We start from the raw sequence: 22435 nt of genomic DNA, 5'->3' as shown, positions 1-22435 counted from the left end.
AATGCTGTGAGCAAATGAGGCATGATAAAACAGCTGGCAGGCAGCATGGCAATGCTGAGTGATAGGCCATGGCAGATGATGTCTCATGGGCAACACATCATTTGCAATTTCCTATGTATGAAAGAGCCAACAAATCTTAGTCTGCAGCATAAGCATTTTTGTCTCCATCTTTGTTTCTGACTGGATTAGAAGTCTTCGGAGTTGTTCAAAGGCAACATTGCTATTAAATGTGCTTATGTCAGTGTAGAAATTGTTCCTCTGTCTGCTGGAAAAGGTTACTGATTAGTGATGTGCGTGACGTGGGCTGTATCTCTCACCATTAAGGTGTCATTTCTAAAGTGACAGCCTATTCATTTACGTTATATTGGGTAGCTTTAAATGACAGTTTGTGAAATGCACTTGTGCAGATTTCACAGTAAGATGAGGTTAATTTAGCTCAGATGAACAAGTTAGCTTTGCAATAAGTCAGTAAATGTGGAAAAAGCTAACCGTGCCATGTTCAAAGTACACAAAATCTGCCTGCTAATGCCTCTAAGAGTCAGTGATCGATTAATAACATGTTAAAATGTGGATGGCTTTATTTTCTTCTGCATCTGTCTTTCACAGAGTTTATTGTCATGCGTGGCCTTCGGCTATGGCTGTGAGAACTTCGCCAAGTACGAGGAGCAAGGCATCGGTGTTCAGTGGTACAACATAGGCAAAAGTCCAGAAGAGGGCGAACGCTACACATTTATTGTGTCTATCATCATGATGCTTTTTGATGCTGCTTTTTACTGGGTGCTCACCTGGTACGTCGAGAATGTCTTTCCAGGTATTGCTTCTTATCGACGTACAAATGTCTATGTTGTCACAGGAAGTTATAGAGGTAATATTCAAAAGTACAAAGATGCTAAGATTCTGTGCTTCCTATTATTTCTTAACATGGCCTAGCTAAAATCAATAGCCAATTGCTGCTATTCATAGAGCCTAGCCTAAATTGTCTTCTCATCAGTTTTAATTAAAAGAAGACAGGGGTTTTGTGAGGCTTACCAGAGGAATCATATACTATCAAGTAGCATAGGCATAGGCCCTGAAGCCAAGTAGTTATTAAAATGTTAATAATGTTTTTCGTTCTTAATCCCAGGCCAATATGGAATCCCTAAACCATGGTACTTTCCCTGCACTGCATCCTACTGGTGCGGGAGAGCATCAGTGACTGACGCTGACCCTGATGTGCTGAAGGACTCCAGCGTACATAATGGTAAACTGCCATAACATTTTCAATTCTCACCTGTGGTGTGTAACTATACGGGAACCCTTCCAGGCATTACATACTTGTCACATTCTCAGCAGCTCACACGCATACAAGTGGGAACATAGTTCGAATAAGAAGTGTAAGTTAATTGGGATGAGTTGCAAACAAACATTAGCACCTTATTAGAGACATATGGTGATTGTAGGCTTTGGCACTTTAAAGGAAAAAAAAGGTGAGTTTTTGAATTAGGAAGGTGTGACAAAAAATATATTTCCAATTAACATTCCTTGGAGTGATCTAAGGTTATTTTTGTCTTTTACTTAACAGCAGGAGATGAATTCTCCTGTGACACCACATGATATTAAAGGGATATTTACATGCATAGGTAATATAAGTGGTAAAGTTTGTTAAAGTGCATCTTAGATTCTTGCTTTAACTTTTTTTATGATGTGCTTTTTTTTTTTTTGTATTCTGTGTTTTATGTATGGTTGCATTTCTGAAGCATATCTGGAAAAGCCACCACCCAATATGAAAGCAGGTGTCTCGATCCACAATCTTGTCAAAATCTACAAGACCGGAAAGAAGCTCGCTGTGGACGGACTAAGTGTTGACTTTTATGAGAATCAGATCACATCTTTTCTTGGCCACAATGGAGCTGGAAAAACAACCACAATGTGAGTCTTATTATTGCTCGTGCTTTGCCACTTGGCTCAGTGTTCATGTATTTTCAAAGGGTGCAACTAATCTAACTTGCACACAATGCAGACTGTACCGTCGCTACATTAATCAGTGGTCATTGCTTTCAAAGACTGACATCTTCTGAGAGGACATTTATCATGAAGAGTCATCTGTTTTGTTGATAGTGAGAGTTACCTAATTGCTGTTTAAAAAATTGTGGAAAGGTTGGAAAGGGTTTACGATGACAGAAAAAAATGAAACCCAGTGGCCCAGAAAGAATGAGCGGGAGAGAGCGCAAGTGATGCAAGACTAAGGGCTGAATGGAAGACATCCGCTCTGAGCCACTGTAACGAAACATTATGGAGCACAATAACAGGAAGGACAGGGGAAGGACTTTGTCACACACTGAAGCACAGTGTGTGGATGCATTTCCAGAGAGATACCAAAGATTTATTTTTTTATTTTTTTATTTTATTTTTTTGATCTGTGAGATTCAGTGTTTCAGTGCGTTTCTGCTCTTTGGTGGTATGCACAAATTCTGACTAACAAGCGTTATTACGATTTGTGGCATTGTGATCTTTGTGCACTGTTTGGAATTTTTTGGGCTCAGCCTTGTCAGTAATTAATACAATTTTAATGACCTGAAACTGAGGACAAGTTAATGGAGATGGTATGGACAGTCCGTGCTGCAAATTGCTTGATACAGCATAACAACGCTGCCTCCATTTTTCAATTATCTGTGACAGAAAAATCCTTTCTCTTTCATTATGATAATTAAATTAGAATCTGTTGGCGACATCGAATAAAACAAATGTAAATCACCATCTTGGTCTACCTTCGGCTTCTAAATTACAGGAATTGTGCTTTTCTATGATTACTTATTTTGATGTAAAAAAAAAAAATCAACCACCCAAATTAACTCAAACCTGTGTAATCAGGATATTTGTTTGTTATTTATGTGTCCTTTTTTTCCCCCCTGTAGGTCAATTTTGACGGGGCTTTTTCCCCCCACATCTGGCACAGCACTTGTCAATGGGTATGACATCCGCACTGACATGGACAGCATCCGGAAGTATTTGGGAATGTGTCCCCAGCACAATGTCTTATTTAATGAGTGAGTGAATTTAGCGGCTGGCCATCCATCCATGCTGTCAACTGGCCATTAGTATAATCATGTTTTGCTTCTGTTTTATTAAGAAAAAAGAAGGAATAAGGATCAACAGAGTGCTATATATACATATGGCTCAGTCTCTGCTTATTTTTCACATCCACACATCATTATCACTTCACCTTTTCATGTAAAAAAAAAAAAAGAAAAAAAAAAAGAAACTTCATTCTCTCGGTCCACTAATTTTTTCCTCATGCCACCATTCCCAGCTATTATTCATTTCACCTTTGCAGTCCCCTCTATTTCACCCTCTCCACAAACTGACTGCAACTCGACACAAGTTCCACATCATAATTATGGCTCAGCACCTGCAAATTACTTTCATCAATATTAATCCCGCACAGTCAAAGCATCTGTATGAAATCGAGTTAAAATATTCATGCAAACATTGAGGTAGACATTACAGGACAATACTTCAGTTGAGAAAGGTGCAGTTAGATTAGAGTTGGAGCATCATGCAGAATGTTTAAACATGACACTGTGGCTATTTCACGCTGCAAAGGATGCCGTCTTTGGTCAGTCATACTTCTTAATATGTCAGTCAAATGGGCATTATTATATTCACCTTTCTAGGCTGACAGTGGAGGAGCACATCTACTTCTACGCTCGGCTAAAAGGGTGCAATCGTGATGAGGTGAAAATTGAGATGGACCAGATGATTAAGGATGTTGGTCTGCCACATAAGCGGAAGGATCTTGCGAAGAACCTGTCAGGTGTGTCTGATTGTGTGACATCTTTTGAATCGTTGTGTCTCAGAAGGTCTGAAATTATGCTGCGATGCAAATTTCGTTTTTGTTGTGCACATCAGTTTCTGTGCTCAGAGCACTCATTCCCCTTGGGAAGGAATATCATCTTTAGATTATCTTTTCTATTCTGGAGAAGGCTGAGCTCTTATGCCACTCCTTTGCCAGCATTCATTCATGCAGCTGTCTCAACATACACATGCACTGTACCTGTGTGTCGGAGGTTGTAATTCATTGTCTGGGGGGCATGAGTAAGTCCTGCTTGACAAATTGTCCCCAGTCACGGATTGCTTGTGAGTGAAATCATTGAAATATGACTTTCAAGGTTGATCTATGCTGACATTTCCACTACATTAGCACTACATCAGATGCATTTTGAAGAGCCGGCTATGAGTGGAGACTGGAATAACTGTAGTAAGGTGTATCCACTTTTCTGCCATCAATCATCGTGCACCATGCAAAACACAATAAAACACAGAGAGGTACATCTCAAAACATTTATCATTGATCAGTTCTCAATACTCTGGCCTAACGTGATGGTGAAAGATGGTTGTGTAGGATTTCTCACTGATTGTGAGCTCAATGTGCACCCAGGTAAATGATAATCATCCATATCATGTCAACTTTTTTTTTTTTTCCCCCTCATGAAGACAAATGTTCAAAAAACAATATATCAGTTGGATATCATCACTGATATAGATTGTTCTGTCTTTCAGGCGGCATGCAGAGGAAGCTGTCTGTGGCAATAGCTTTTGTTGGGGGCTCAAAAATTGTCATCTTAGATGAACCTACAGCAGGAGTGGACCCCTACGCCCGCAGGGGTATCTGGGAACTGTTGTTAAAGTACAAACAAGGTATGGGATCAGTGGTAAGAACCTCGGCTCCACTAGAGGCTTTAAAGTCCCCCATGTTTGCAGGATAGAGTGAAATACAGAGACCGCATGTTTGATCTCTTACAAAGCGAGAAACTTTGTAAAAGTGAGCATGATGGCAGGTAAACTTTTAACTGACAAGGCTCAAATGTATCCAGTATGAGAGCTGTTAAGGTAATGAACCATCTCGAGCAGCAGCATTTATTTTCTTAGCCTTGGTCTCTGTGACACTCAATTGTGGGTAGAGAGAAATTGTAATTTGTACAGCAACAGATTGAAATGCAAGTGAAGACAAGTGAATCCAAGAAGCTTTAATTGCCATTGCTATTTAACAGAGTCTTTAATTGTCTGCCATATCAGTCAGCCTGTCACTCTCTGGCCTTATATACTTTGTGGCTGTAAGCAGAACACAGACATTATAGGAACGCATTCACAGATGTCTAAATGTTTAATGTGAAATGAGTGACATTCAGCCCTCACTGTGTCATTAGCTCCTCTCCCTCTAATCAAGTCCTTTCACTCCAATTGGGACCAGCAGATAACTCTGTTATAATGAGAACACCTACATTAATTCTGCTTGAATGAGTCATGTTTTGTGCCTCTCTAGTCTTAATTGCGCCACAATATGACTAAGGTTTGTCATTAAACAAAAAGGGCTATTGGCAGTCAATTTGTGTGAACAACCTGAAGGTTGAAATTGGACGTCATATTGCATTTTTTCATTGATTATAAACTGCAGATTTCTTTTAGACGTATTTGGTCGATGAGGCTGGCAGCACGGTGGAATAGTGGTTAGCGCTGTCGCCCCCCAATGAGAAGGTCACGGGTTCGGTTCCAGGCCTGGGTCTGTTCTGTGCGGAGTTTGCGTGGGTTTTTTCCGTGGAGAATGGATGTTTGTCTTTGTTTGTCCTTGCAATGGACTGGCGACCTGTCCAGGGTGGACAGGCTCTCGCCCTGGCTGGGATCGGCTCCAGCAGCCCCACAAGCCGGATACGGATGAAGATGAGTGAGTGAGTGGTCGTTGAGGTCTCAGTGTATAAAAGAACATTGACAACTTTCACATTATAGTTTAAAATAAGCTCTCAGTTTATGTTTAAGATAAATATGTTTGATTTATCTCATAGTAAATAGGGAATGTTCATAAAAATCCTGCTATATTTGCATTCAATGTGGCCTTTAATGTTTCTTTTGCTATTGCGCCATGAGAAAATTAGTGTAGAAGGTGAAGATTTTAAATAAAAATGGGCAAAATATGAATTTTTAATTATTATCCATTACTGGAAGTTGATTACTATTAAATTACCCCACTAATCTTGCAAAATAGGCCTTCAGGATGATATCCCCATAATAGATCTTATACATTCCGCCTTGTACGTTCAGCTTTGCTGCAGCAGCATCATTTTTTATTATCTAATTCATTGATTAAAATTGTTAACTATCAATTTACTGCCACGTTTTCTATAACTCTGAAAGACTTTAAAAACCTTATACAGCTATTTTGCTGCAGTGATATTTTATTTGCACATAAACAGCCCAATATATGGTAGATTACAAAGCTAATGAAACTTGTTATATTCAAGGATATCTCTTTACGAATTAGTGAAGTCCTCATTTTAACAGCTTGCATCAGGAGCCATGTAATCACTCACAGTAAAAACATTAACATCCCTTAAGTTGCTTACAAGGATTTAATCAGTGGTTATGAAGTTAAATTACACAAAGTTGCTCTTCCAAGTATGCCATTAATGCTATATTTTAACAGCTTGAATTAGCTATAAGAAGACTAAATCCCACTTTGAAAACTGTCTCATTTCCACTTTTAGGCTAAGATTCATTCTGTCACATGTAGGCATGTGATTCATTGTGTGTTGTGAGAATCGAGGTGCAAAGAAACTGTGAGAAACATTATTAGATCACTGGAACAAGTTGATCTTGCTTTTCTGTCCCCACTGTCATGTACTACCCTCCTGAAATCTGTAAAACAAAATATAGTTGTTGCAGAGTTTTGACAGGAAGGAAAATGTATTAAAAAAAACATTGCCTTGGCATGAGAGGAAATTTATGCAGCTTTATTCCGTTGACTTAATGTAAATATTAAGGCTATATGAGAAAAAGGCATAGGTGTCCTCTTACCTTGATAACAAATTTAGTGTCAAGAAGAAGCAGTCAAGCTTTCCAGTTTCATGCATTTTTAGAGTTGCTCTGACAGTTGTAAAAAAATTCAAGTGGCGCACCTAATGCATTTTTGCCAGGAATTCAGAGTAATGTATGGTTGAAGCCAATGCTGCAGTACAAATGGCATATAAATATGTCAGCTGTTGTTTCTTGCATCCAGAAGTCATCTTCATGATCGGGGGAAAAAAAAAATAAAATAAAATCTGTATTGTGTTGTTTTTCGTTTGTTTGGGTTTTTTTGTTGTATTTTTTTTATAATAAGTTAGAAATCAAATCTCTTCATTGAAATATGAAGACAGCAGCAAGCTGTAATCACCTAACTGTAGTATTAACATTATGATGTAAATTTAATACTCAACAATACTCACATTGTATTTTTTGGGATGTGAAACCTTCAGCAAATAGTCTTTCTTTTTCCTTTTCTTTTTTATTTTATCATATTATATTTTATTGCCTTTAATTGAAACTGTACGCCTATCAGTGGATAGGCTGTAAACTAAAAGGTAATTTGAAAATGTACTCACCTGAATTGACTGCCATAAGCAGTTAATAGAGTTTTGTTCAGTATTTCATCTAACTGTCGGTGTACGCAATATCTATCTGGCCGTATTCAGCCGCTGTAAATTCCATTTCTATCAGCTTGAGTTAGAGGGGAAGGAAGCTCATTAACAGAAATAAACAGAAACCAGATTTCCAGCCTGACTTTACTGTACATTGTGCAAAGGCTACCAAATTACCTGAATGCACACAACTCCATTTGATATATCACTTTGCGTTGTAACGCACCGCAACACACTATAAATCAGGATACCTTTGTGGGCCATCTTCAGTTCAAATGCATTTATTTTGCTCCCAACTCACGAATGATGCAGTGCCTTTTGATTATTATTTTTTTCCCTTGTAACCCACAACAAATCCATGGGAAAATCATCTGTGAGTCTGAGCATTCCATGCAAAATGAGCTGGCTCAGTCAAACTAAACCTCAAGCAATCTCCTCAACCCAACCCCTTCATAAGCATAGCCCCCCCCCCCATATGTTAAATTGACTGGGTTGTGGGCATTCGTTTGTATATAGAGGGGTCCATACTTGCTCAGCATAGAATAAGGCAGCAATACCTAGCTGAGCTGGGAGGGATTTAGCAGCTCAGCTGTTGGCAGGGCACGAGAAGGGGAGAAATGGTGAAAAGTGGAAATAGTTGGCCAAGAAAAATGGCTGTATGAGAGTGCAGTTAATGACCTCTGAGTGTGTCCTCGTCCCCTCGGATAATATGACCTGTGATGATACAGATTTAACCAACTCACTGCAACAAAGGTTGCAGTGCTCAGCAAAGCACTTCACCTCTTGCAATAAACACCAACCTATTTAGTGTAGAAAGAGTGAAAGAGCCAACCAGTCAGCTAGTGTGTGTATCGCCTATGAAGCCTTGACTTTAATATATTTGAAATGACACACTTGCCGTCTTTGTTGGGAGACACTGCAATCTGCTGTTTGCTCTTCAAAATGATGTCTTAGAAAGTCAGTGTGTAAATGTGCCTGACGGAACTTGCAATTAGAGCACTGAATTGAATAAACATGTTATTTTTTTCCTGATAAAGTCACTTGAGGATGAATACAAAGAATTGCCAAAGTTCATGCTGAGGGGAGCATGCATGTCTCCCCAATAGCTGTTGAGATATTACATTCCTAACCACAAATGTCACCCAAAGAGGTGAATTAGGATTAGAATTAGGGATCAGAGCCATCATGATTTATCCTTTTGCCATACTAGCTGTATTAAATGCCACGGCAATCACATTCAATGACTGACAAGATCTGTGCCTGAAAGTTCACCAACAGATACAGATGTAAGCACTGACGTTTACCAATCCACGTTGCTTACATGGATCAAAATCAAGCTGCAATTCTGTCTGCGGATTTTGTTGTTGTTTAAAGCCCAGGATGTTGGATGACGTGACGTTGAAAGGTGAAGTTACATATTGCAACTAATGAAATCCTTTTCATTTCTCCCTTTCCAAGCACGAGAGACCTACTGTGGTGTAGTGAGAATGTGAGAGGCCTTTTTGCTGCTCATTAAACATGGCAAGGCAGCATTGTAGGGAACCTGCCCCCTACTGTATGTTGATATGAAAGGGCTCACTCTAAGCTAATGAAAACCTGATTCTTTAATCAACTCCGTTTCAGGTGATCGTACACTTTTCACATTATTGACAATAATAATGATTATTGTAATTATATCAGTTATTGTTAATGTTTTATTTTTTTGAATTACTTACCTTTTTCAAAGTAACTCACATCTAAGTAGGTCCTTTTTTTTGTCACTTAATGATCAATGTATTGGGTTCAGCTTTAGAACATGATGGGATCAAAAGTTCCCCACCACTCTGTGATACTGCTGTCATGTCAGCTGCAGAGGAATGTCCATGCTGTGACTTCATTACAGATCTAGCCCTTTTTATGATTTCTGGGGTAAGTGATAATTAATATGTGTTATCCGATACAGCATGATATGAAGGAATCAGAACACCTGTGAATAACCTCGCTATACAAGGTGTAGCTGTCAGTGCAGTCGGGCTCAGTTTGGTACTCTCAAACACAGCGCTGAGATAAAAGGTCTCAAAAAACTCTGGAGGGTAGGCTTTGGGTGGGCTTTATCCAAATTTTCATTTTGTCCCATACTCAGAGCCACAAAATCTTTTGGAGTTCAGTTTGTTGCCCCGTGAATTAGCATGGCCAGCAAACAGGGTGAGGTGAAAAGTAACTACCAGCCAGAGCATTATTGTGATATTGACTTGATTTAAAAAGTATTTTGATCTGTGGTATCTGTTTTTCCTCAGGCTTCCTTTTCATAATGACATTTGTTGTGTCAAACAAGGTCTAAAAAGAGGGAAATATCTTGTTGGATTCTTTTTTTAATTTCCAATTTGCACCTTCACATAAAAAAAAAATAAATTAATTTTTTTTTTTTTATAACCACTTTATTCACTGTGTATTTTGCAGAAAAGAGTGGCCAACCCGACACTCCTTCTGACCTCAAGCTTGCACTCTTATCAACATTCAGTTGACATGAATTGAATTCCTCTCTCTGCTTCTCTTCAGGACGCACCATCATTTTGTCCACACATCACATGGATGAGGCGGACATCCTCGGTGATCGCATTGCCATCATCTCCAATGGCAAGATGCGCTGTTGTGGCTCCTCGCTGTTCCTTAAGAAATGTTTTGGCAGGGGTTACTACCTCACTCTGGTTCGAAACGGGACTGAAAAGATGACGCGTCAGGGTATTATACAGAGCCAGGCCACAGAGGTACAAACAGACAGTGCATGTTGTTTTTCTGCACTGATGACAGTTTGAACTTTTGTTATGCTTGTGATATTTAGAATTTAGGCATATCATGTTGTTATTGCTGTTTTTTTTTTTTTGTGCTTTTTTTGACTATTATTGAAAGTTCTATGCATGTCGTGTCACAGATATAAATCTATATATGAATCACATTGGCTTTCAAAAAGAAAAAAAAGATTCAAACTGCTTAAAGCATATGTAATGCAAACAGGCGTGGTTACAGTTGGGTGCTGCCATTGTTTTGACTATTATGAACGCAGGGATGAACGCAGGGATCTAAAACCGGGGCATTATATGGACCGATCTCAACCACATGATGGTTGGACGAGGACAAACCACATCATTTTACTTATCATGCTAAAGAGACGAATGAAATAATCTGTCTTCCTAGATTCTTTTTTTTTTTATTCAAAAGACAACATTTTGGGATAAAATTAATTTGAAAAATGAAGATTATTATGACACATTAAAGCATCTTCAGATCAACACAGATTTAGTGATTGGCACCCAAGTGTTGCCACGCAGTTCCCCCTCTTTTTGTCCTCATTAAGATAAATTCTCATCAATCAGCTGAATTGAGCATTAATCTTTTTGGATTTCATGTATCATAAAGAGAGCTTTAGCTGACGACACAACAGAAACTTCTATCTAGTCTATTATTGAACATGACTCCCTCTGACTTTCCTGAGTGCTCTCATTCGCTCTTGCCACCCTCCCCCTGTAATGATCTGTGTTTAGTCTCTCCCAGCATGAGAATTGGCAAAGGCCTACGTGCTGGATGATACTAATTGTCACAAGGGAGAGGGGTGATTCTCGCTTTTGCTCGCCAATGGTGCCTCGCACACTTAGTTTTAATCAATAGGAGCAAATGAACAAGATGCACTGATGCCAGCAGGGCTAGAGCAATTACCATTAGTCTGCAGACTCTTTGAGGTGAAGAGAGTCATTTGTTTGAAATAAATAAATAAACATGCAAACACTTAATGCAAACACAAGGTAGAGACGTACCCACTTTCCTAGATGACAACTTTGTAATTCAGTGCAAGTGTCGATATAACAAGAAAAAGAGGCTGGACAAAGCCTGACTCCTGATCTCATTTCAGTGTCCTAGTCATTTTTTAAAAAGCCACAAAGTTCTTTTAAAATGCAGAAAGGGTTATTTAAACTTTGCTGAAAGTAAAACATCATCTTCCCTCCTCGGTATTGTCTTTGAGACTGCAGCTTCCATTACTGGTTGAAATCATTCCCTGTGTGCGCATACACACAGCTTTGTTTAATTAAACAGAAATTTGGGGATTGCATCTGTTATTTGATTAATGCAAGACAGGAAGTGTTCATCATTCTAAGTGGTAAGAATGATAAAGCCTTTCTAATCCAATTCTGATTAACAGGAGAAAGATTGTCCTTCGAGGGACAGCCCAGACGATGGAATCGGCAGCCAAAGCTGGAACAACTCTGAGCAACCGTCTGGTAGGGACTTATTGCTCACTTTGAGTCAACACCTTACATATTCAGGTTATAGATGAAAGTAATTGATACAAATTGCATTTGATCAACAAAAGTATGTGAATATTAAATCCAGAAAAAAATGAGAAATGTTGTCATCACAGCACACATAAATATAGGTGACTCAGCTCAATTGTACAGGACATGTTGCTGAAATGTTATAACTAGTACAGTGTTAGACACAGTTTGGAAAAGTAGTATAGCATTCCTGTAATAGGAGGAGGCTTAGGGTAGCTTTCTGAGTGCAGAAAAGCTGGGAGACAATACAGAACATAATGGACATTTCAACCTAATATGGTGTATCGAACATCATGTCTCAGATGATGACAAATGAAGGATGATCTTAGCTCCTCCATAGCAGTGTTTTTCTTTCTGTAGACAGTGTTACCGCTTCGTGTCCTCTTGTTAGTTGAGCTTGCTCCCCAGCTCTGCTCATTGACAGCTGATGTGACATCCATTTGAGATTCAGTCTCAAGTGACTTTTACCCACTCTTCCAGAGTTTGGTGTGTCTTCATAGCAGTGTCGATGCCGAGCATTCACTTTCATAATTAATAGCAACAGGCTTCAGCTTTCAAATTCAATCCAAAAGTCTCTGGAAACTTGATAAACTTGGTAAACAGATAGGTATTTGTGGCATTGGAGACATGTTTTTAGGATCATGTTTGAGGGTACATGAGGTTTCTTTCAGCTAAATGCACAATCCAACTAATTTGATTCTCTCGTAAGAATTACTCCAGAATATACAAAAAAAACTTATATTAAAACAAGTAATTATTTGTGAGAGCGTCAAATCACATCAGTTTTTCAAAGCTTGTATTATTGAATCTTTAATTACACATTTTAGACAATTTCCTGATATAACACTGGCATTTTTATGAACTTTATCTCATTTGACATCCTCTTGTTTACGAAACTGAGGAAATTAAATCACCACTCCAAAACTGACAAGTCTAAATCAGATGATTATTCACTTAGTAGAGTGATTTAAGTAAACGGTTAGGGCAATTAACATTTTGCTTTTGTTTTATGACTAGAATCATAACAGCAGAAATATTGCCTGCTGAAAACGCATGATACTGCTTATTTGAGTTGTTTTGATCACTTTTGGCCTTGATTGTATAAACAAACAAGCTCACCATTAGAAGAAATCTCTCAGGTGCTCCAGGATATTATGCATGGAAAATACATCTAAATAAAACTGCTTGTTCCTTCCATACAGGCCAGAAAATGTCATGAGAGCAATCACATTCATAAGTGACAGCATATTTTTCTTTATTATCACAGAACAGTGTACGGAAACAACCGCACAAACATTTTCAGAAATAATTCAGCCTGATGTGTGAAGCAGATCCATTTACTTCTTCATAAAGCACCAAGCCGTTGGTGGTTAAGCTGCTGTAATTATGTATAAGAAGTCCTGGATCAATAACGGATGCAATGAATTTTGCAACTCTGTCGTGATTGTTTCTCACTAAGACCCAGCTTCAGAACGGATCAGGCAGGAGTATTATGTTCTGATTTATTTATTTATTTTTTTATTTTTTTTTTGTATATTTGAAGGTCAGAAGATCATGCATGTTGTCATCCCAAATGCTATGAAATGGAAATGGAAAGTTTCTCTGTTATTGCATTGTGCCATTATTGGGTTTTTTGAGTCAATATTGTCATTTTTATGTAGTTACGCTTGAACTCGCGCTTTCATCTCACTCATAACAAAACAAACTTTGTTTAAAATGATCAATTTGATAAAAGTAGCAAAATGGATATTTTTCTAAAAGAGTACTTTGTGCATTTGCTTGCAATCATACAATCCGTTTTGTTGTGAGTTCTTTTGTGGCAATTTGTCTGACAGATTTGACAGCCGTGGATCAGCTTGTTCAGCGCCATGTCCCTGAGGCGGTCTTCTTGGAGAGCATCGGTCAGGAGATCAACTACATACTGCCCTATGGTGGGGCCAAAGATGGGACCTTTGCGCTGCTCTTCCAAGAACTGGACCTGGCTATGGCTGACCTCGGCCTGACCAGCTACGGCATCTCTGACACCACACTGGAGGAGGTACAGTGAGCGTGGGATTGACAACCTTACTAGAGATAGAAACATGACCACATAGAGATATTGCCCACTTACAACAGAACATAAGAATGTGCATTTGAAGTTAGCCTTGTTTTTACTTCTCTTCTTTGCCTTTTCTCATTGCTGTAATTTCACTTGATGACATGCTGTTTTTTGGGGGTTTTTTTGCTTGTTTTTTTTTATCTTCCTCCTTCCTCTTTTGTCTGCCTCACAGAGTCTGCAAAGAAGACATTTCACATTTTTGCTTCACAGTTTCAAGTCCATCACTAAGTGTACCATCCATTGGAATGGTTGTCTGGGATAGGAAATTTTACATTTTAGGGATAACCTGGCCGTGCAGTTACAATTTCCAGCATGTCATTGTCTACTTCAGAAAGCAGACATCACTGATGAAACAAATTTTGATGAAAAGATTTTCGTTTCGCCACATTTTTACACACTTTCTTTTAGTCATATATAAATGTCATGTTATGCGTCTGTACACTTCAGCGTTTTGCATCTTGTTTGTGTCATATTTTCTGTTCTTGTTTACCATGATAAACAAAAGAACCTCATGTACAACTTTGATACAGAAAGAATTCCAAAGTGAAGGATTTAGTTTACCATGAAGGGATGTAGAAAAAAGTATCTGTGTTAACCTGTAGCTAAACCCCCCCCCCAAAAACAAAACAAAACAAAAAAAACAACACATTGTTGCAAAACCATTCAATAACTTTTTCAAGCTCATGAAAGGTTATAGACTTAGAAATATATAGTTTTCACAGTGACATCTTCAATCAGAAAAGGGAGGTGAATTCTCCAAATACCTAAAGCTTTACCATTCAAACTTAAATTAACTACCTGATTTTGCAATGGGGTAACAAAACACAATGCCATTTTACTTGTAGTTAGAGATTTTACCTGATTTGTAAAATGCACACTACCAGTCAAAAGTTTGGACACACTTTCCTGTTCATTCGAATGAGAACATGTGTCCAAACCTTTGACTGGTAGTGTGTATATTCGCCTCTAAGCATAAACTATCTCCTCATTCTGCATTAACAAATAGCATCGGTAATTTTGTTTACACATACGTAGTTTTTTTTGGCTAAGCAATTACTCATGCAGTGTCTGGCCTGCAGACGAGTTTTGGATAATAAAACTGAAAATGCTGTTCAGCCATGAATCAGACACTCTTGGCCTGCAGGCAATGTGAATAATTCCTTTTGAGTGTCTAAAACTGAGACACAACAAGGTTGTTTCAGCCATCTATGTTTTCTTTTGAAGTACAACCACACTGTGGCCCTTATTATGATTCACTATAAGTAAGGACTGTATCATTGAGGTTGGTCATATGGTCTTGGTAAAGGAAATTTCTACAATATTTCTGTTCCTGAGTAAAGTGATGTCAGTCATTCCATTTTTATGTTATCCTGAATGAAGTAATTATACACTCTGCTCTCTCCCTTAAGTGAAACATTTTCAAGGGAAGATGTTGAAACAGAGCTCAACACACAGCAGAATGAAAAAAGAAAAAACAAATGGGGAGATTTATTTATTTTGACATATTGCCTGAATTAATAAATGAAGTCAATGAGGGCACTTCTCTTAAAGAGGCAGACTGGCAGGTATTCAAGCGATTTTACTCCCTGAGGATGCACAACCCTGGTCTGATTCTGGGCAGGAACTCGCCTCGACTTGATGATCTGCATCAGAACTGTGTACACTTGCATTAAGTGGTTAGGTCAAACTGGAGCCACAATAGCAGTCTGAATAACTTTTTTTTTGCATTAATTCTGTGTGAATGCTTGCAAGGTGATGGGAAACATATAACTGTTGGAAAATAGGATACTTACAAACTATTTGTTTTCACAGATATTTCTGAAGGTGGCAGAAGATACTGGAGTGGACACAGAAATACAAAGTAAGGTGGCCCGTCCTTTAGGAAAAACTGAGCAACTTAATCTCACACACACAAAAAAAACCCCAATACATTTATGTGAAGTCGCATCAAGGCAGCAAAACGTTATATTCGTTCTCTAAACATGAACATATTTTTGTCTGAACTACAAATGTGCTTGCATTGTTCACACAGTTAATGAAGTTTTAATGTATTCCAAAATGTTCCCTTTGCATCTTTCCACTGAAGTTATATGATTGGCTTTTCTTTTGAGGCAGTGTCTAGCTGACACACAAGGCACTTCTGTGTCACCTTCAACATTTGGCAATGATGCCGTTATATCACACTGTCTTTGGTTGATCCTCTATTGCAATAGTGTTTGCAATATTTGCAACAGTGACATTCAGTTAAAGTCATTTTTCTTGAGAGTTTGTGTTATTTTGTCAGCCCCTCTGCCGGCACATACTTGTATAGAATTGCATTGTTTTTCTAACTGTTATTGCTCAGTGATTGACCTCAGCAAATAAATGTTTAATATTCCCATTTCTGGCATGTTTGTGTGTATCTATCACAAAGTAACTTCACTTTTCACTTTATGTCAGAAATCCGTTTTTTTTTTTCCCCCTTCTCCGAAAACACCTGGGCTTGTACATTTACATGCAATGTCTTAGGAGTATAAAGGGCAAGTAGCTATTCTTATTGTTATTTATAACCATAAATTGGGTCAAGCCAAAACATCATACCTTATTTGTATTCCCACAGCAACAGAGGAGCTGTTGGTGAGAGACTGCAGGAGAAACTCCCGTGAATCCAAGCGCAACAGTTTCGCCAGTGCATCAGGACGCGACTCTGGAAAAACTGGCATGTTTTCAAATTTATCATACTGGGAGGCTCAATGTAATATTTAAAAATATGTGTTTAGAAATGTAGGATTGATCAAGTGATCAAAATGTGTGGATTCATTTTACTGTATTTCAAGTACACATTTAGAAAATGAACTGTTATTGCTGCTTAAGTCCCATTTCCCTCTTGTTTTTCATGCAGAAATAAAGGAGAAGTTCACGAGTAAAGTGGAAGGTAGGTCCTGTGTTTCTCCTCAACAGACTCATATACAAGCAAATGTCACATTTTCTGCACACCATTTATTCTTCAGTGATTAACTTCTTACACTTTGGATTTGGATAATGCATAATTTGAATGTTTCGCCTCAGTAGCCGTTTTGAAAAGAGGGCATAAACAAGAGCTCTGTATTCAGAATCAGTCATTTTCAAACAGACTTTCCAGCCAATCCATAACATTTTTATCTAACCTGTCATTTCACCTTTTCAGTTATGACTGGATGAATGAAATTCACTTTCATACATTGTCTTTCATGATTTCAAAATGGTTTTTCAACCATAACATATTCCATAATCTTACTAACTACTGTGAAAATATAACTCTTTTTACTCTGTTACAGTACCGTATTATTGGAGGGTGAGGCATAAATCCAAAGCATCTACTGAGCCCTTGTTTTACTACTTAGTCATGCCCAAATAATATATCCGAATCCATGTTATGCTTAGGAAAAAGTTGGTCCACTGAGGAATCAGCAGGTACAACTGGCAGGCTTAACACTTATTTGATTTGAGCCCATTAGCTTTACTAGAAAGCATGCCCAGCAAGGCTTTTACATATGCATATATGATAAATAGCACACTTGGTTAATGTCCATTCCAGACTTAAAGAGGAACACCTGTGTCAGTGGGAGGGCATCCACGGTCATCACTGGGTGGAAGCTGATCAGGAGGCAGTTCCTGGCTCTCTTTATCAAACGCTTTCACCACGCACGGAGGAGCCGCAAGGGACTCGTTGCCCAGGTAATGGCTGCAGTCTGTCATATTGAAAAATTTGAGGGTTGTTCAAGAAGGGGTGCTTGGGAGGATCAAGGTAGGATTGTATGAAATACATGTTGGCTTTCATAATCAGTTAATGACATATGTGATGGAGTAAGCTCATTTTAAATCTGTAGGGAAAAGTCATTTAATCTATCTTGATACAGTCAGTAGTTGGGGAATTTTGCTTGAAAAGAAATCGACACAGAAGGCAGGATGAGCCAAAGGAGGTTGAAGCCAGCTGAAATGTGTTTACTCTTTCAGTCAAGCACTTTTTGTGGACAGAAATTTTTTAGTCACAACCTCTCTACTTTGACATTCAGTCATGCGCTGCTGTTGCTAAAAGTGTGAATACACCCGTGTGTCTCACACCCTTTTGGGTATCCAGTTATCACAGTAGGGTGTTTTTACTTAGTAACATCCCTTTCACCTGATTCCTGTGATTGGCACCAGAAAGGCAAGGTGACAACCACAATTAGGTTTTCATTCCTTTTACTATGTGCTAATCATGTGTTTTCATTACCCACAAATTAAAAGTGATCGCATAACAATTACAGAGATGACGGACTGCTATTAGCCCATTACATGTACGTCTATATTATTTTGTTCCTTCGAAAAACAATCTCAAACGCCAGATGCAATAAACATGTATTTCAAACAAGTCAAAACCAGTTTCAGAAAGTATCAACATCAAGGAAGTTAAATAGTTTTCCTCCGCGAAGTTTGGAAAAGTGTGTTCTGAATTGCGTTGACTCATGCATTCCACCTCCTACCTGGAGTCACAGTGTACATAAATGCCATGTAATACCATCAGTTTTGACAGCTGCCATGGTGCTCAAATAATGGTAACTGAAAATGAGTGAACTGCAGCTCAGCCAGTCCATCCTTGTGTGTGTATGTGACTGGGAGAGAAAGAAAGGAGAGTGTAATGTTTCACCTTTGTGACATGTATGAGTTGTTCTTGTAATTTGCTGCAGTACCAGTCTCCATTAGTCATTGTCAATCTTGGATGTCCCTCTTTAGCTGCGACGCAGAGCAGAATGGAAGGATAAGGGTGTTAGTGTGTATGTACAAGAGCGCACCTCCTACCTCTTCCTCTTTATTCATTTGGCTAAAGGTTCCCACCCCCACCCCCCCATCATGTCAACAGCTTCCATTGTCAGCAGATATGATTGTGCTGGAAGGTAATCTCCTCGAATACAGGAAGTTAGGGGAATATAAAAGAGATTATGGCGTGTGGCACAAAAGGAGTGATTTATGGGGATGAAAGTTGGGGACAGGAGAGCCTTGGCAATGTCAGAATCAGGGAGAAGCAGCCATTGGTTATGTGGTCACGGCTGTGTTGAAGGGTTTGCACTGAACTTATTACAAAATCTCAGTCAAGCACCAGAAACCTTTTTGTAAAACAGCAGATAATGTACAATCTGTAATTTGGAACACGTGTGGTGTTTTTTAATTGTCACTCTGTCATGGTTCATGAAATGCTTCCTATACCTAACTTATTTTATTATTTTTGTTTATTATGAATAAAATGTGTCTCTTTGAGATAAAAATTTTACAGACTTTTTTTAAATACTTTGTGTGAATGCTGTGTAAATGAAAAACACATTAACACTTCAGTAAAAATATTCAAGGAGATGTTATTATCCACTTTAACACAAGGTGCAGCAATAAACCTATTATTTACAAACGCGATGGGAAAGATAGAAATGTTTGTTGAGGAAACAACCCAAACTAATGAGGTGCTTGAATTTGCAGAAAGTGAAACTCATCCTAATCGTATTTAGTTTTTTGTTAGTTTATACCCGTTTTGCATTTAATCCCATCCTCTTTTTTTTTTTTTTTTTTAATCCCCTTCTAAACTTGAGAGCACCATAAACTCATGCATTGTTCATGGGAGTGCTTTGGCTTTGGGAGCATAATGAATTCTCCCTGTTTTTTTGCAGATCTCTCTCGATGGAAGAAGTACCAGCTGTCACCTGCAATTACTGTTGAGAGAGAGAGAGAGAGTGTTTGTGTGCAGCAAAAGAGAAAAAAAAAAAAGAATAGTTTTTTCCTAATTCAGCTTGTCATTAAGCTTTTCACTCTCATTGCTACCCGTTATCTTTCTTCCAAGCACATTTCCATGGCCATGCAGTACATTTAGTATTTTCAATTATAGCATCTTGCTTTGGCCTGGCAAATTGCAATGCCTGCAATTAATCAAGTGTACGCAAACCTCTCCTTAGCTGCAGGGTGTGTTCCAACCTACAAGTGATTAAACATTAAAGATATCTTGCATTTTTCACACCGACCTTTTTGGCAGCTCTAAGAATGAATTGAAAAAAGAATTGCATAACACAAAAAAGAGGATTTGGTGATGGCGGGTAAGAGAAGTGACACTGCTTGAAAAAAAAAAAACTAACACAAAAGACAAGAGAATAGCAAGAAACTAATTATATCTGAGTGGCCAGATGGTGGTGGCAGTGTTGGAAGTGTTTAATCAAACTCATAAAGCATGCAGAAGAGCCCAAACAAGTTGGTGGGGAGCATATTAATGGGCACACATTTTCGCAGTGGTCCTGCTTTATTATTGATTGCATCAGTCATTTTGTAGCACATAATGACAGTGAGGGGAGTGATGAAATTGATTGCGCACCGAATCTTGTCCTTTCATGCTTTACACAGGTAAACATGCATCTGTATCACCGGCAGACCACAAAGTGTTTTGTTTTGTTTTGTTTTTTTTAATTTCAATGAGACCTGCGATAACTGCAACACTCCCGATCCTAATCATTGTGTTGTACTACTACACGGGCCATAAAAAGATTACAACTTGTCTTCAATATTAAAATATAGGTCCATGAAGTTCTTTCTAGATTTTAGATTATATAGACAAATATGCACTTAAAACATATTACCGCCCTTCCAGGTGGTCTTGCCCGCTGCATTTGTGTGCCTCGCTCTGATCTTCGCACTCATTGTCCCACCTTTCACTGAATACCCCAGTCTGGAGCTGCAGCCCTGGATGTATGGTCTTCCTCAGACTACATTTTACAGGTAAGCATGTGACAATAACAAGTACAATGAGATGTCACGTCTGGGGAATTAACTGTTTTATTCAGAACATGTCTTAAATTCAGATTTCAATGCTCAGTAAAACAATGTGATCATTTCAGTGTATTATCTATCCTGATGATGAATGATATTGGGCAATACTTACTGTTTTAAGCTCAAACCCAGGTTAAAGCTTTTTGTTGTTAAATTCTCTGCTTGTTGGTATTACCTGGAAACAATAATATCTCTGCTGCTGTCAGAAAGGGGAGGATGAGAATAATTTGAAATTATGTGTAGTCATTACTAAGTGAACAATAAATTTCAAACCCTACAAGAAAGTTTGTCACTTCAGTGACAGAAAATCGAAGGGAAAAAGTTGTCACCATGCTGGTCATGGTGTTTGATTGCCAAGAGATTTTTCTATTGCTGAGCTCATCCATCTGGACACTGTCCTTTCCTTGGCTGCAGCTTGATCTTCTGTCATTGAGAATCACAGACATAATCTGTGAGAAGGCAGAGCAGTGGTGGACTTCAACACCCACTGACAACAAACTTGGCTGACTGTAGAAGATGTATGCAAAAAAAAAATAATAAAAATCTCTCCTTACCAAGTATAGCTCTCATTAATAAGCAAATAAGACGGACATGTTGCTCTGTGTGTGCATGTACTATATGACGCTTAAATTAAAAGTTACAAAAGGTGATTTTGCCTGTTTTAACTAAATGGCTTGGTAGACACCAGATGTGTACAGCTGCATGTTTCTGCAACATAGTTTATCTCTGCATCTATCACCAGAATTGCTGGAACAAACTGTAAAACTAATCTTGACACTGGCTTTCATGTGACATGAAGCTGCAGCTGCTCATTGGACTTGCAGGTTTTATTTCCCTTGACAACAACTAGCTCTAAAATTGCCAGAAGACAAGTTTCGCACAAAATTGGTTTAAGATAGAATCTTAGCTCTTAGGCAAAGCGGTACTCATTCTTATTTATTTACATAAATATATATTAGTTTTTATTTTTTAGTTTATAATTGAATGTATCTGTTTAGTTAGAATCACAGCATTTTCACAGCATTGATCAGTATGATTGAGGTTGCTCTGCAACTACCTCCATCACAGATGTTTACCAACACAAATCAGACATCAACATGCATCTCATCGAGGACACTGGCGCTGTTACCTTCAGTTGTGATGGCTCTTTTTCCCCACCCTCAAGTCGCAGCTAGAAAAAAAAAGTTTAACTTGAGTGGAACAATAATTCAATAAGAAAAATTTGTAACAGTAGACTTAGTCACATGACCTTGTATGCAAAACATGAACGACTCATTCAGTTTCCTTGGAAGTTATTCTTGTGTGATACATTTTCAAACTGGAGGGTTCTTAGTTTTTATGGCATTCCTTTTGGCCAATTACTGAATACTGTCCTCTCTTGAGTGACTTTAAAGCACCATACCTGGTGATGACTGTGTAATTAAAAGTTGTGTGCCTTTTCAGCCATTTTTGTCCATCCAGTCCATTAAGAGGAGCATTGTTGTACTATATACCTCATAAATGCCAATGATCCATTTTAGCGTAGGGTGATTACAGATAATGATTGATCTGATTTAGAAATTCAAGGGGCTTTGAACTTTGCTCACTAGTGTAGAATGTAACTATGGCAATATTCCCTTCATATTTTCACTTTAAGTTGAATTAGCTTTTTTTTTTTATAACATAATAAAATATCAGAATAATGGATCAAGAACATGCTATTTGGTTTAATCTCCTTTATATTCTCACATTATAATGTAGCCGCCATTTGAATTTGTTCTGTTACCGTCCAAATTCTCTCACTTTGACTAGGTGATCTG

General features: G+C 38.3%; 1 protein-coding gene across 1 annotated transcript in view; it reads left to right on the top strand.

The window, feature by feature from the left end:
- Positions 1–22435, top strand: part of LOC115059288 (ATP-binding cassette sub-family A member 1) — a 125975-nt gene that overhangs the window by 42505 nt on the left and 61035 nt on the right. The window contains exons 16-29 of the mRNA XM_029526947.1: positions 607–811; positions 1124–1240; positions 1737–1908; positions 2895–3026; positions 3654–3793; positions 4540–4677; positions 9969–10177; positions 11605–11683; positions 13582–13775; positions 15648–15696; positions 16435–16533; positions 16717–16749; positions 17392–17531; positions 20458–20585. Of these exons, the coding sequence (XP_029382807.1) occupies positions 607–811; positions 1124–1240; positions 1737–1908; positions 2895–3026; positions 3654–3793; positions 4540–4677; positions 9969–10177; positions 11605–11683; positions 13582–13775; positions 15648–15696; positions 16435–16533; positions 16717–16749; positions 17392–17531; positions 20458–20585 (1835 nt within the window). The remainder of the gene's footprint in view (positions 1–606; positions 812–1123; positions 1241–1736; positions 1909–2894; positions 3027–3653; positions 3794–4539; positions 4678–9968; positions 10178–11604; positions 11684–13581; positions 13776–15647; positions 15697–16434; positions 16534–16716; positions 16750–17391; positions 17532–20457; positions 20586–22435) is intronic.

The sequence above is a fragment of the Echeneis naucrates genome, chromosome 18 (assembly GCF_900963305.1).
Source record: "Echeneis naucrates chromosome 18, fEcheNa1.1, whole genome shotgun sequence".
NCBI lineage: Eukaryota > Metazoa > Chordata > Actinopteri > Carangiformes > Echeneidae > Echeneis > Echeneis naucrates.
This window is presented reverse-complemented; position numbering and strand designations above follow the sequence as displayed.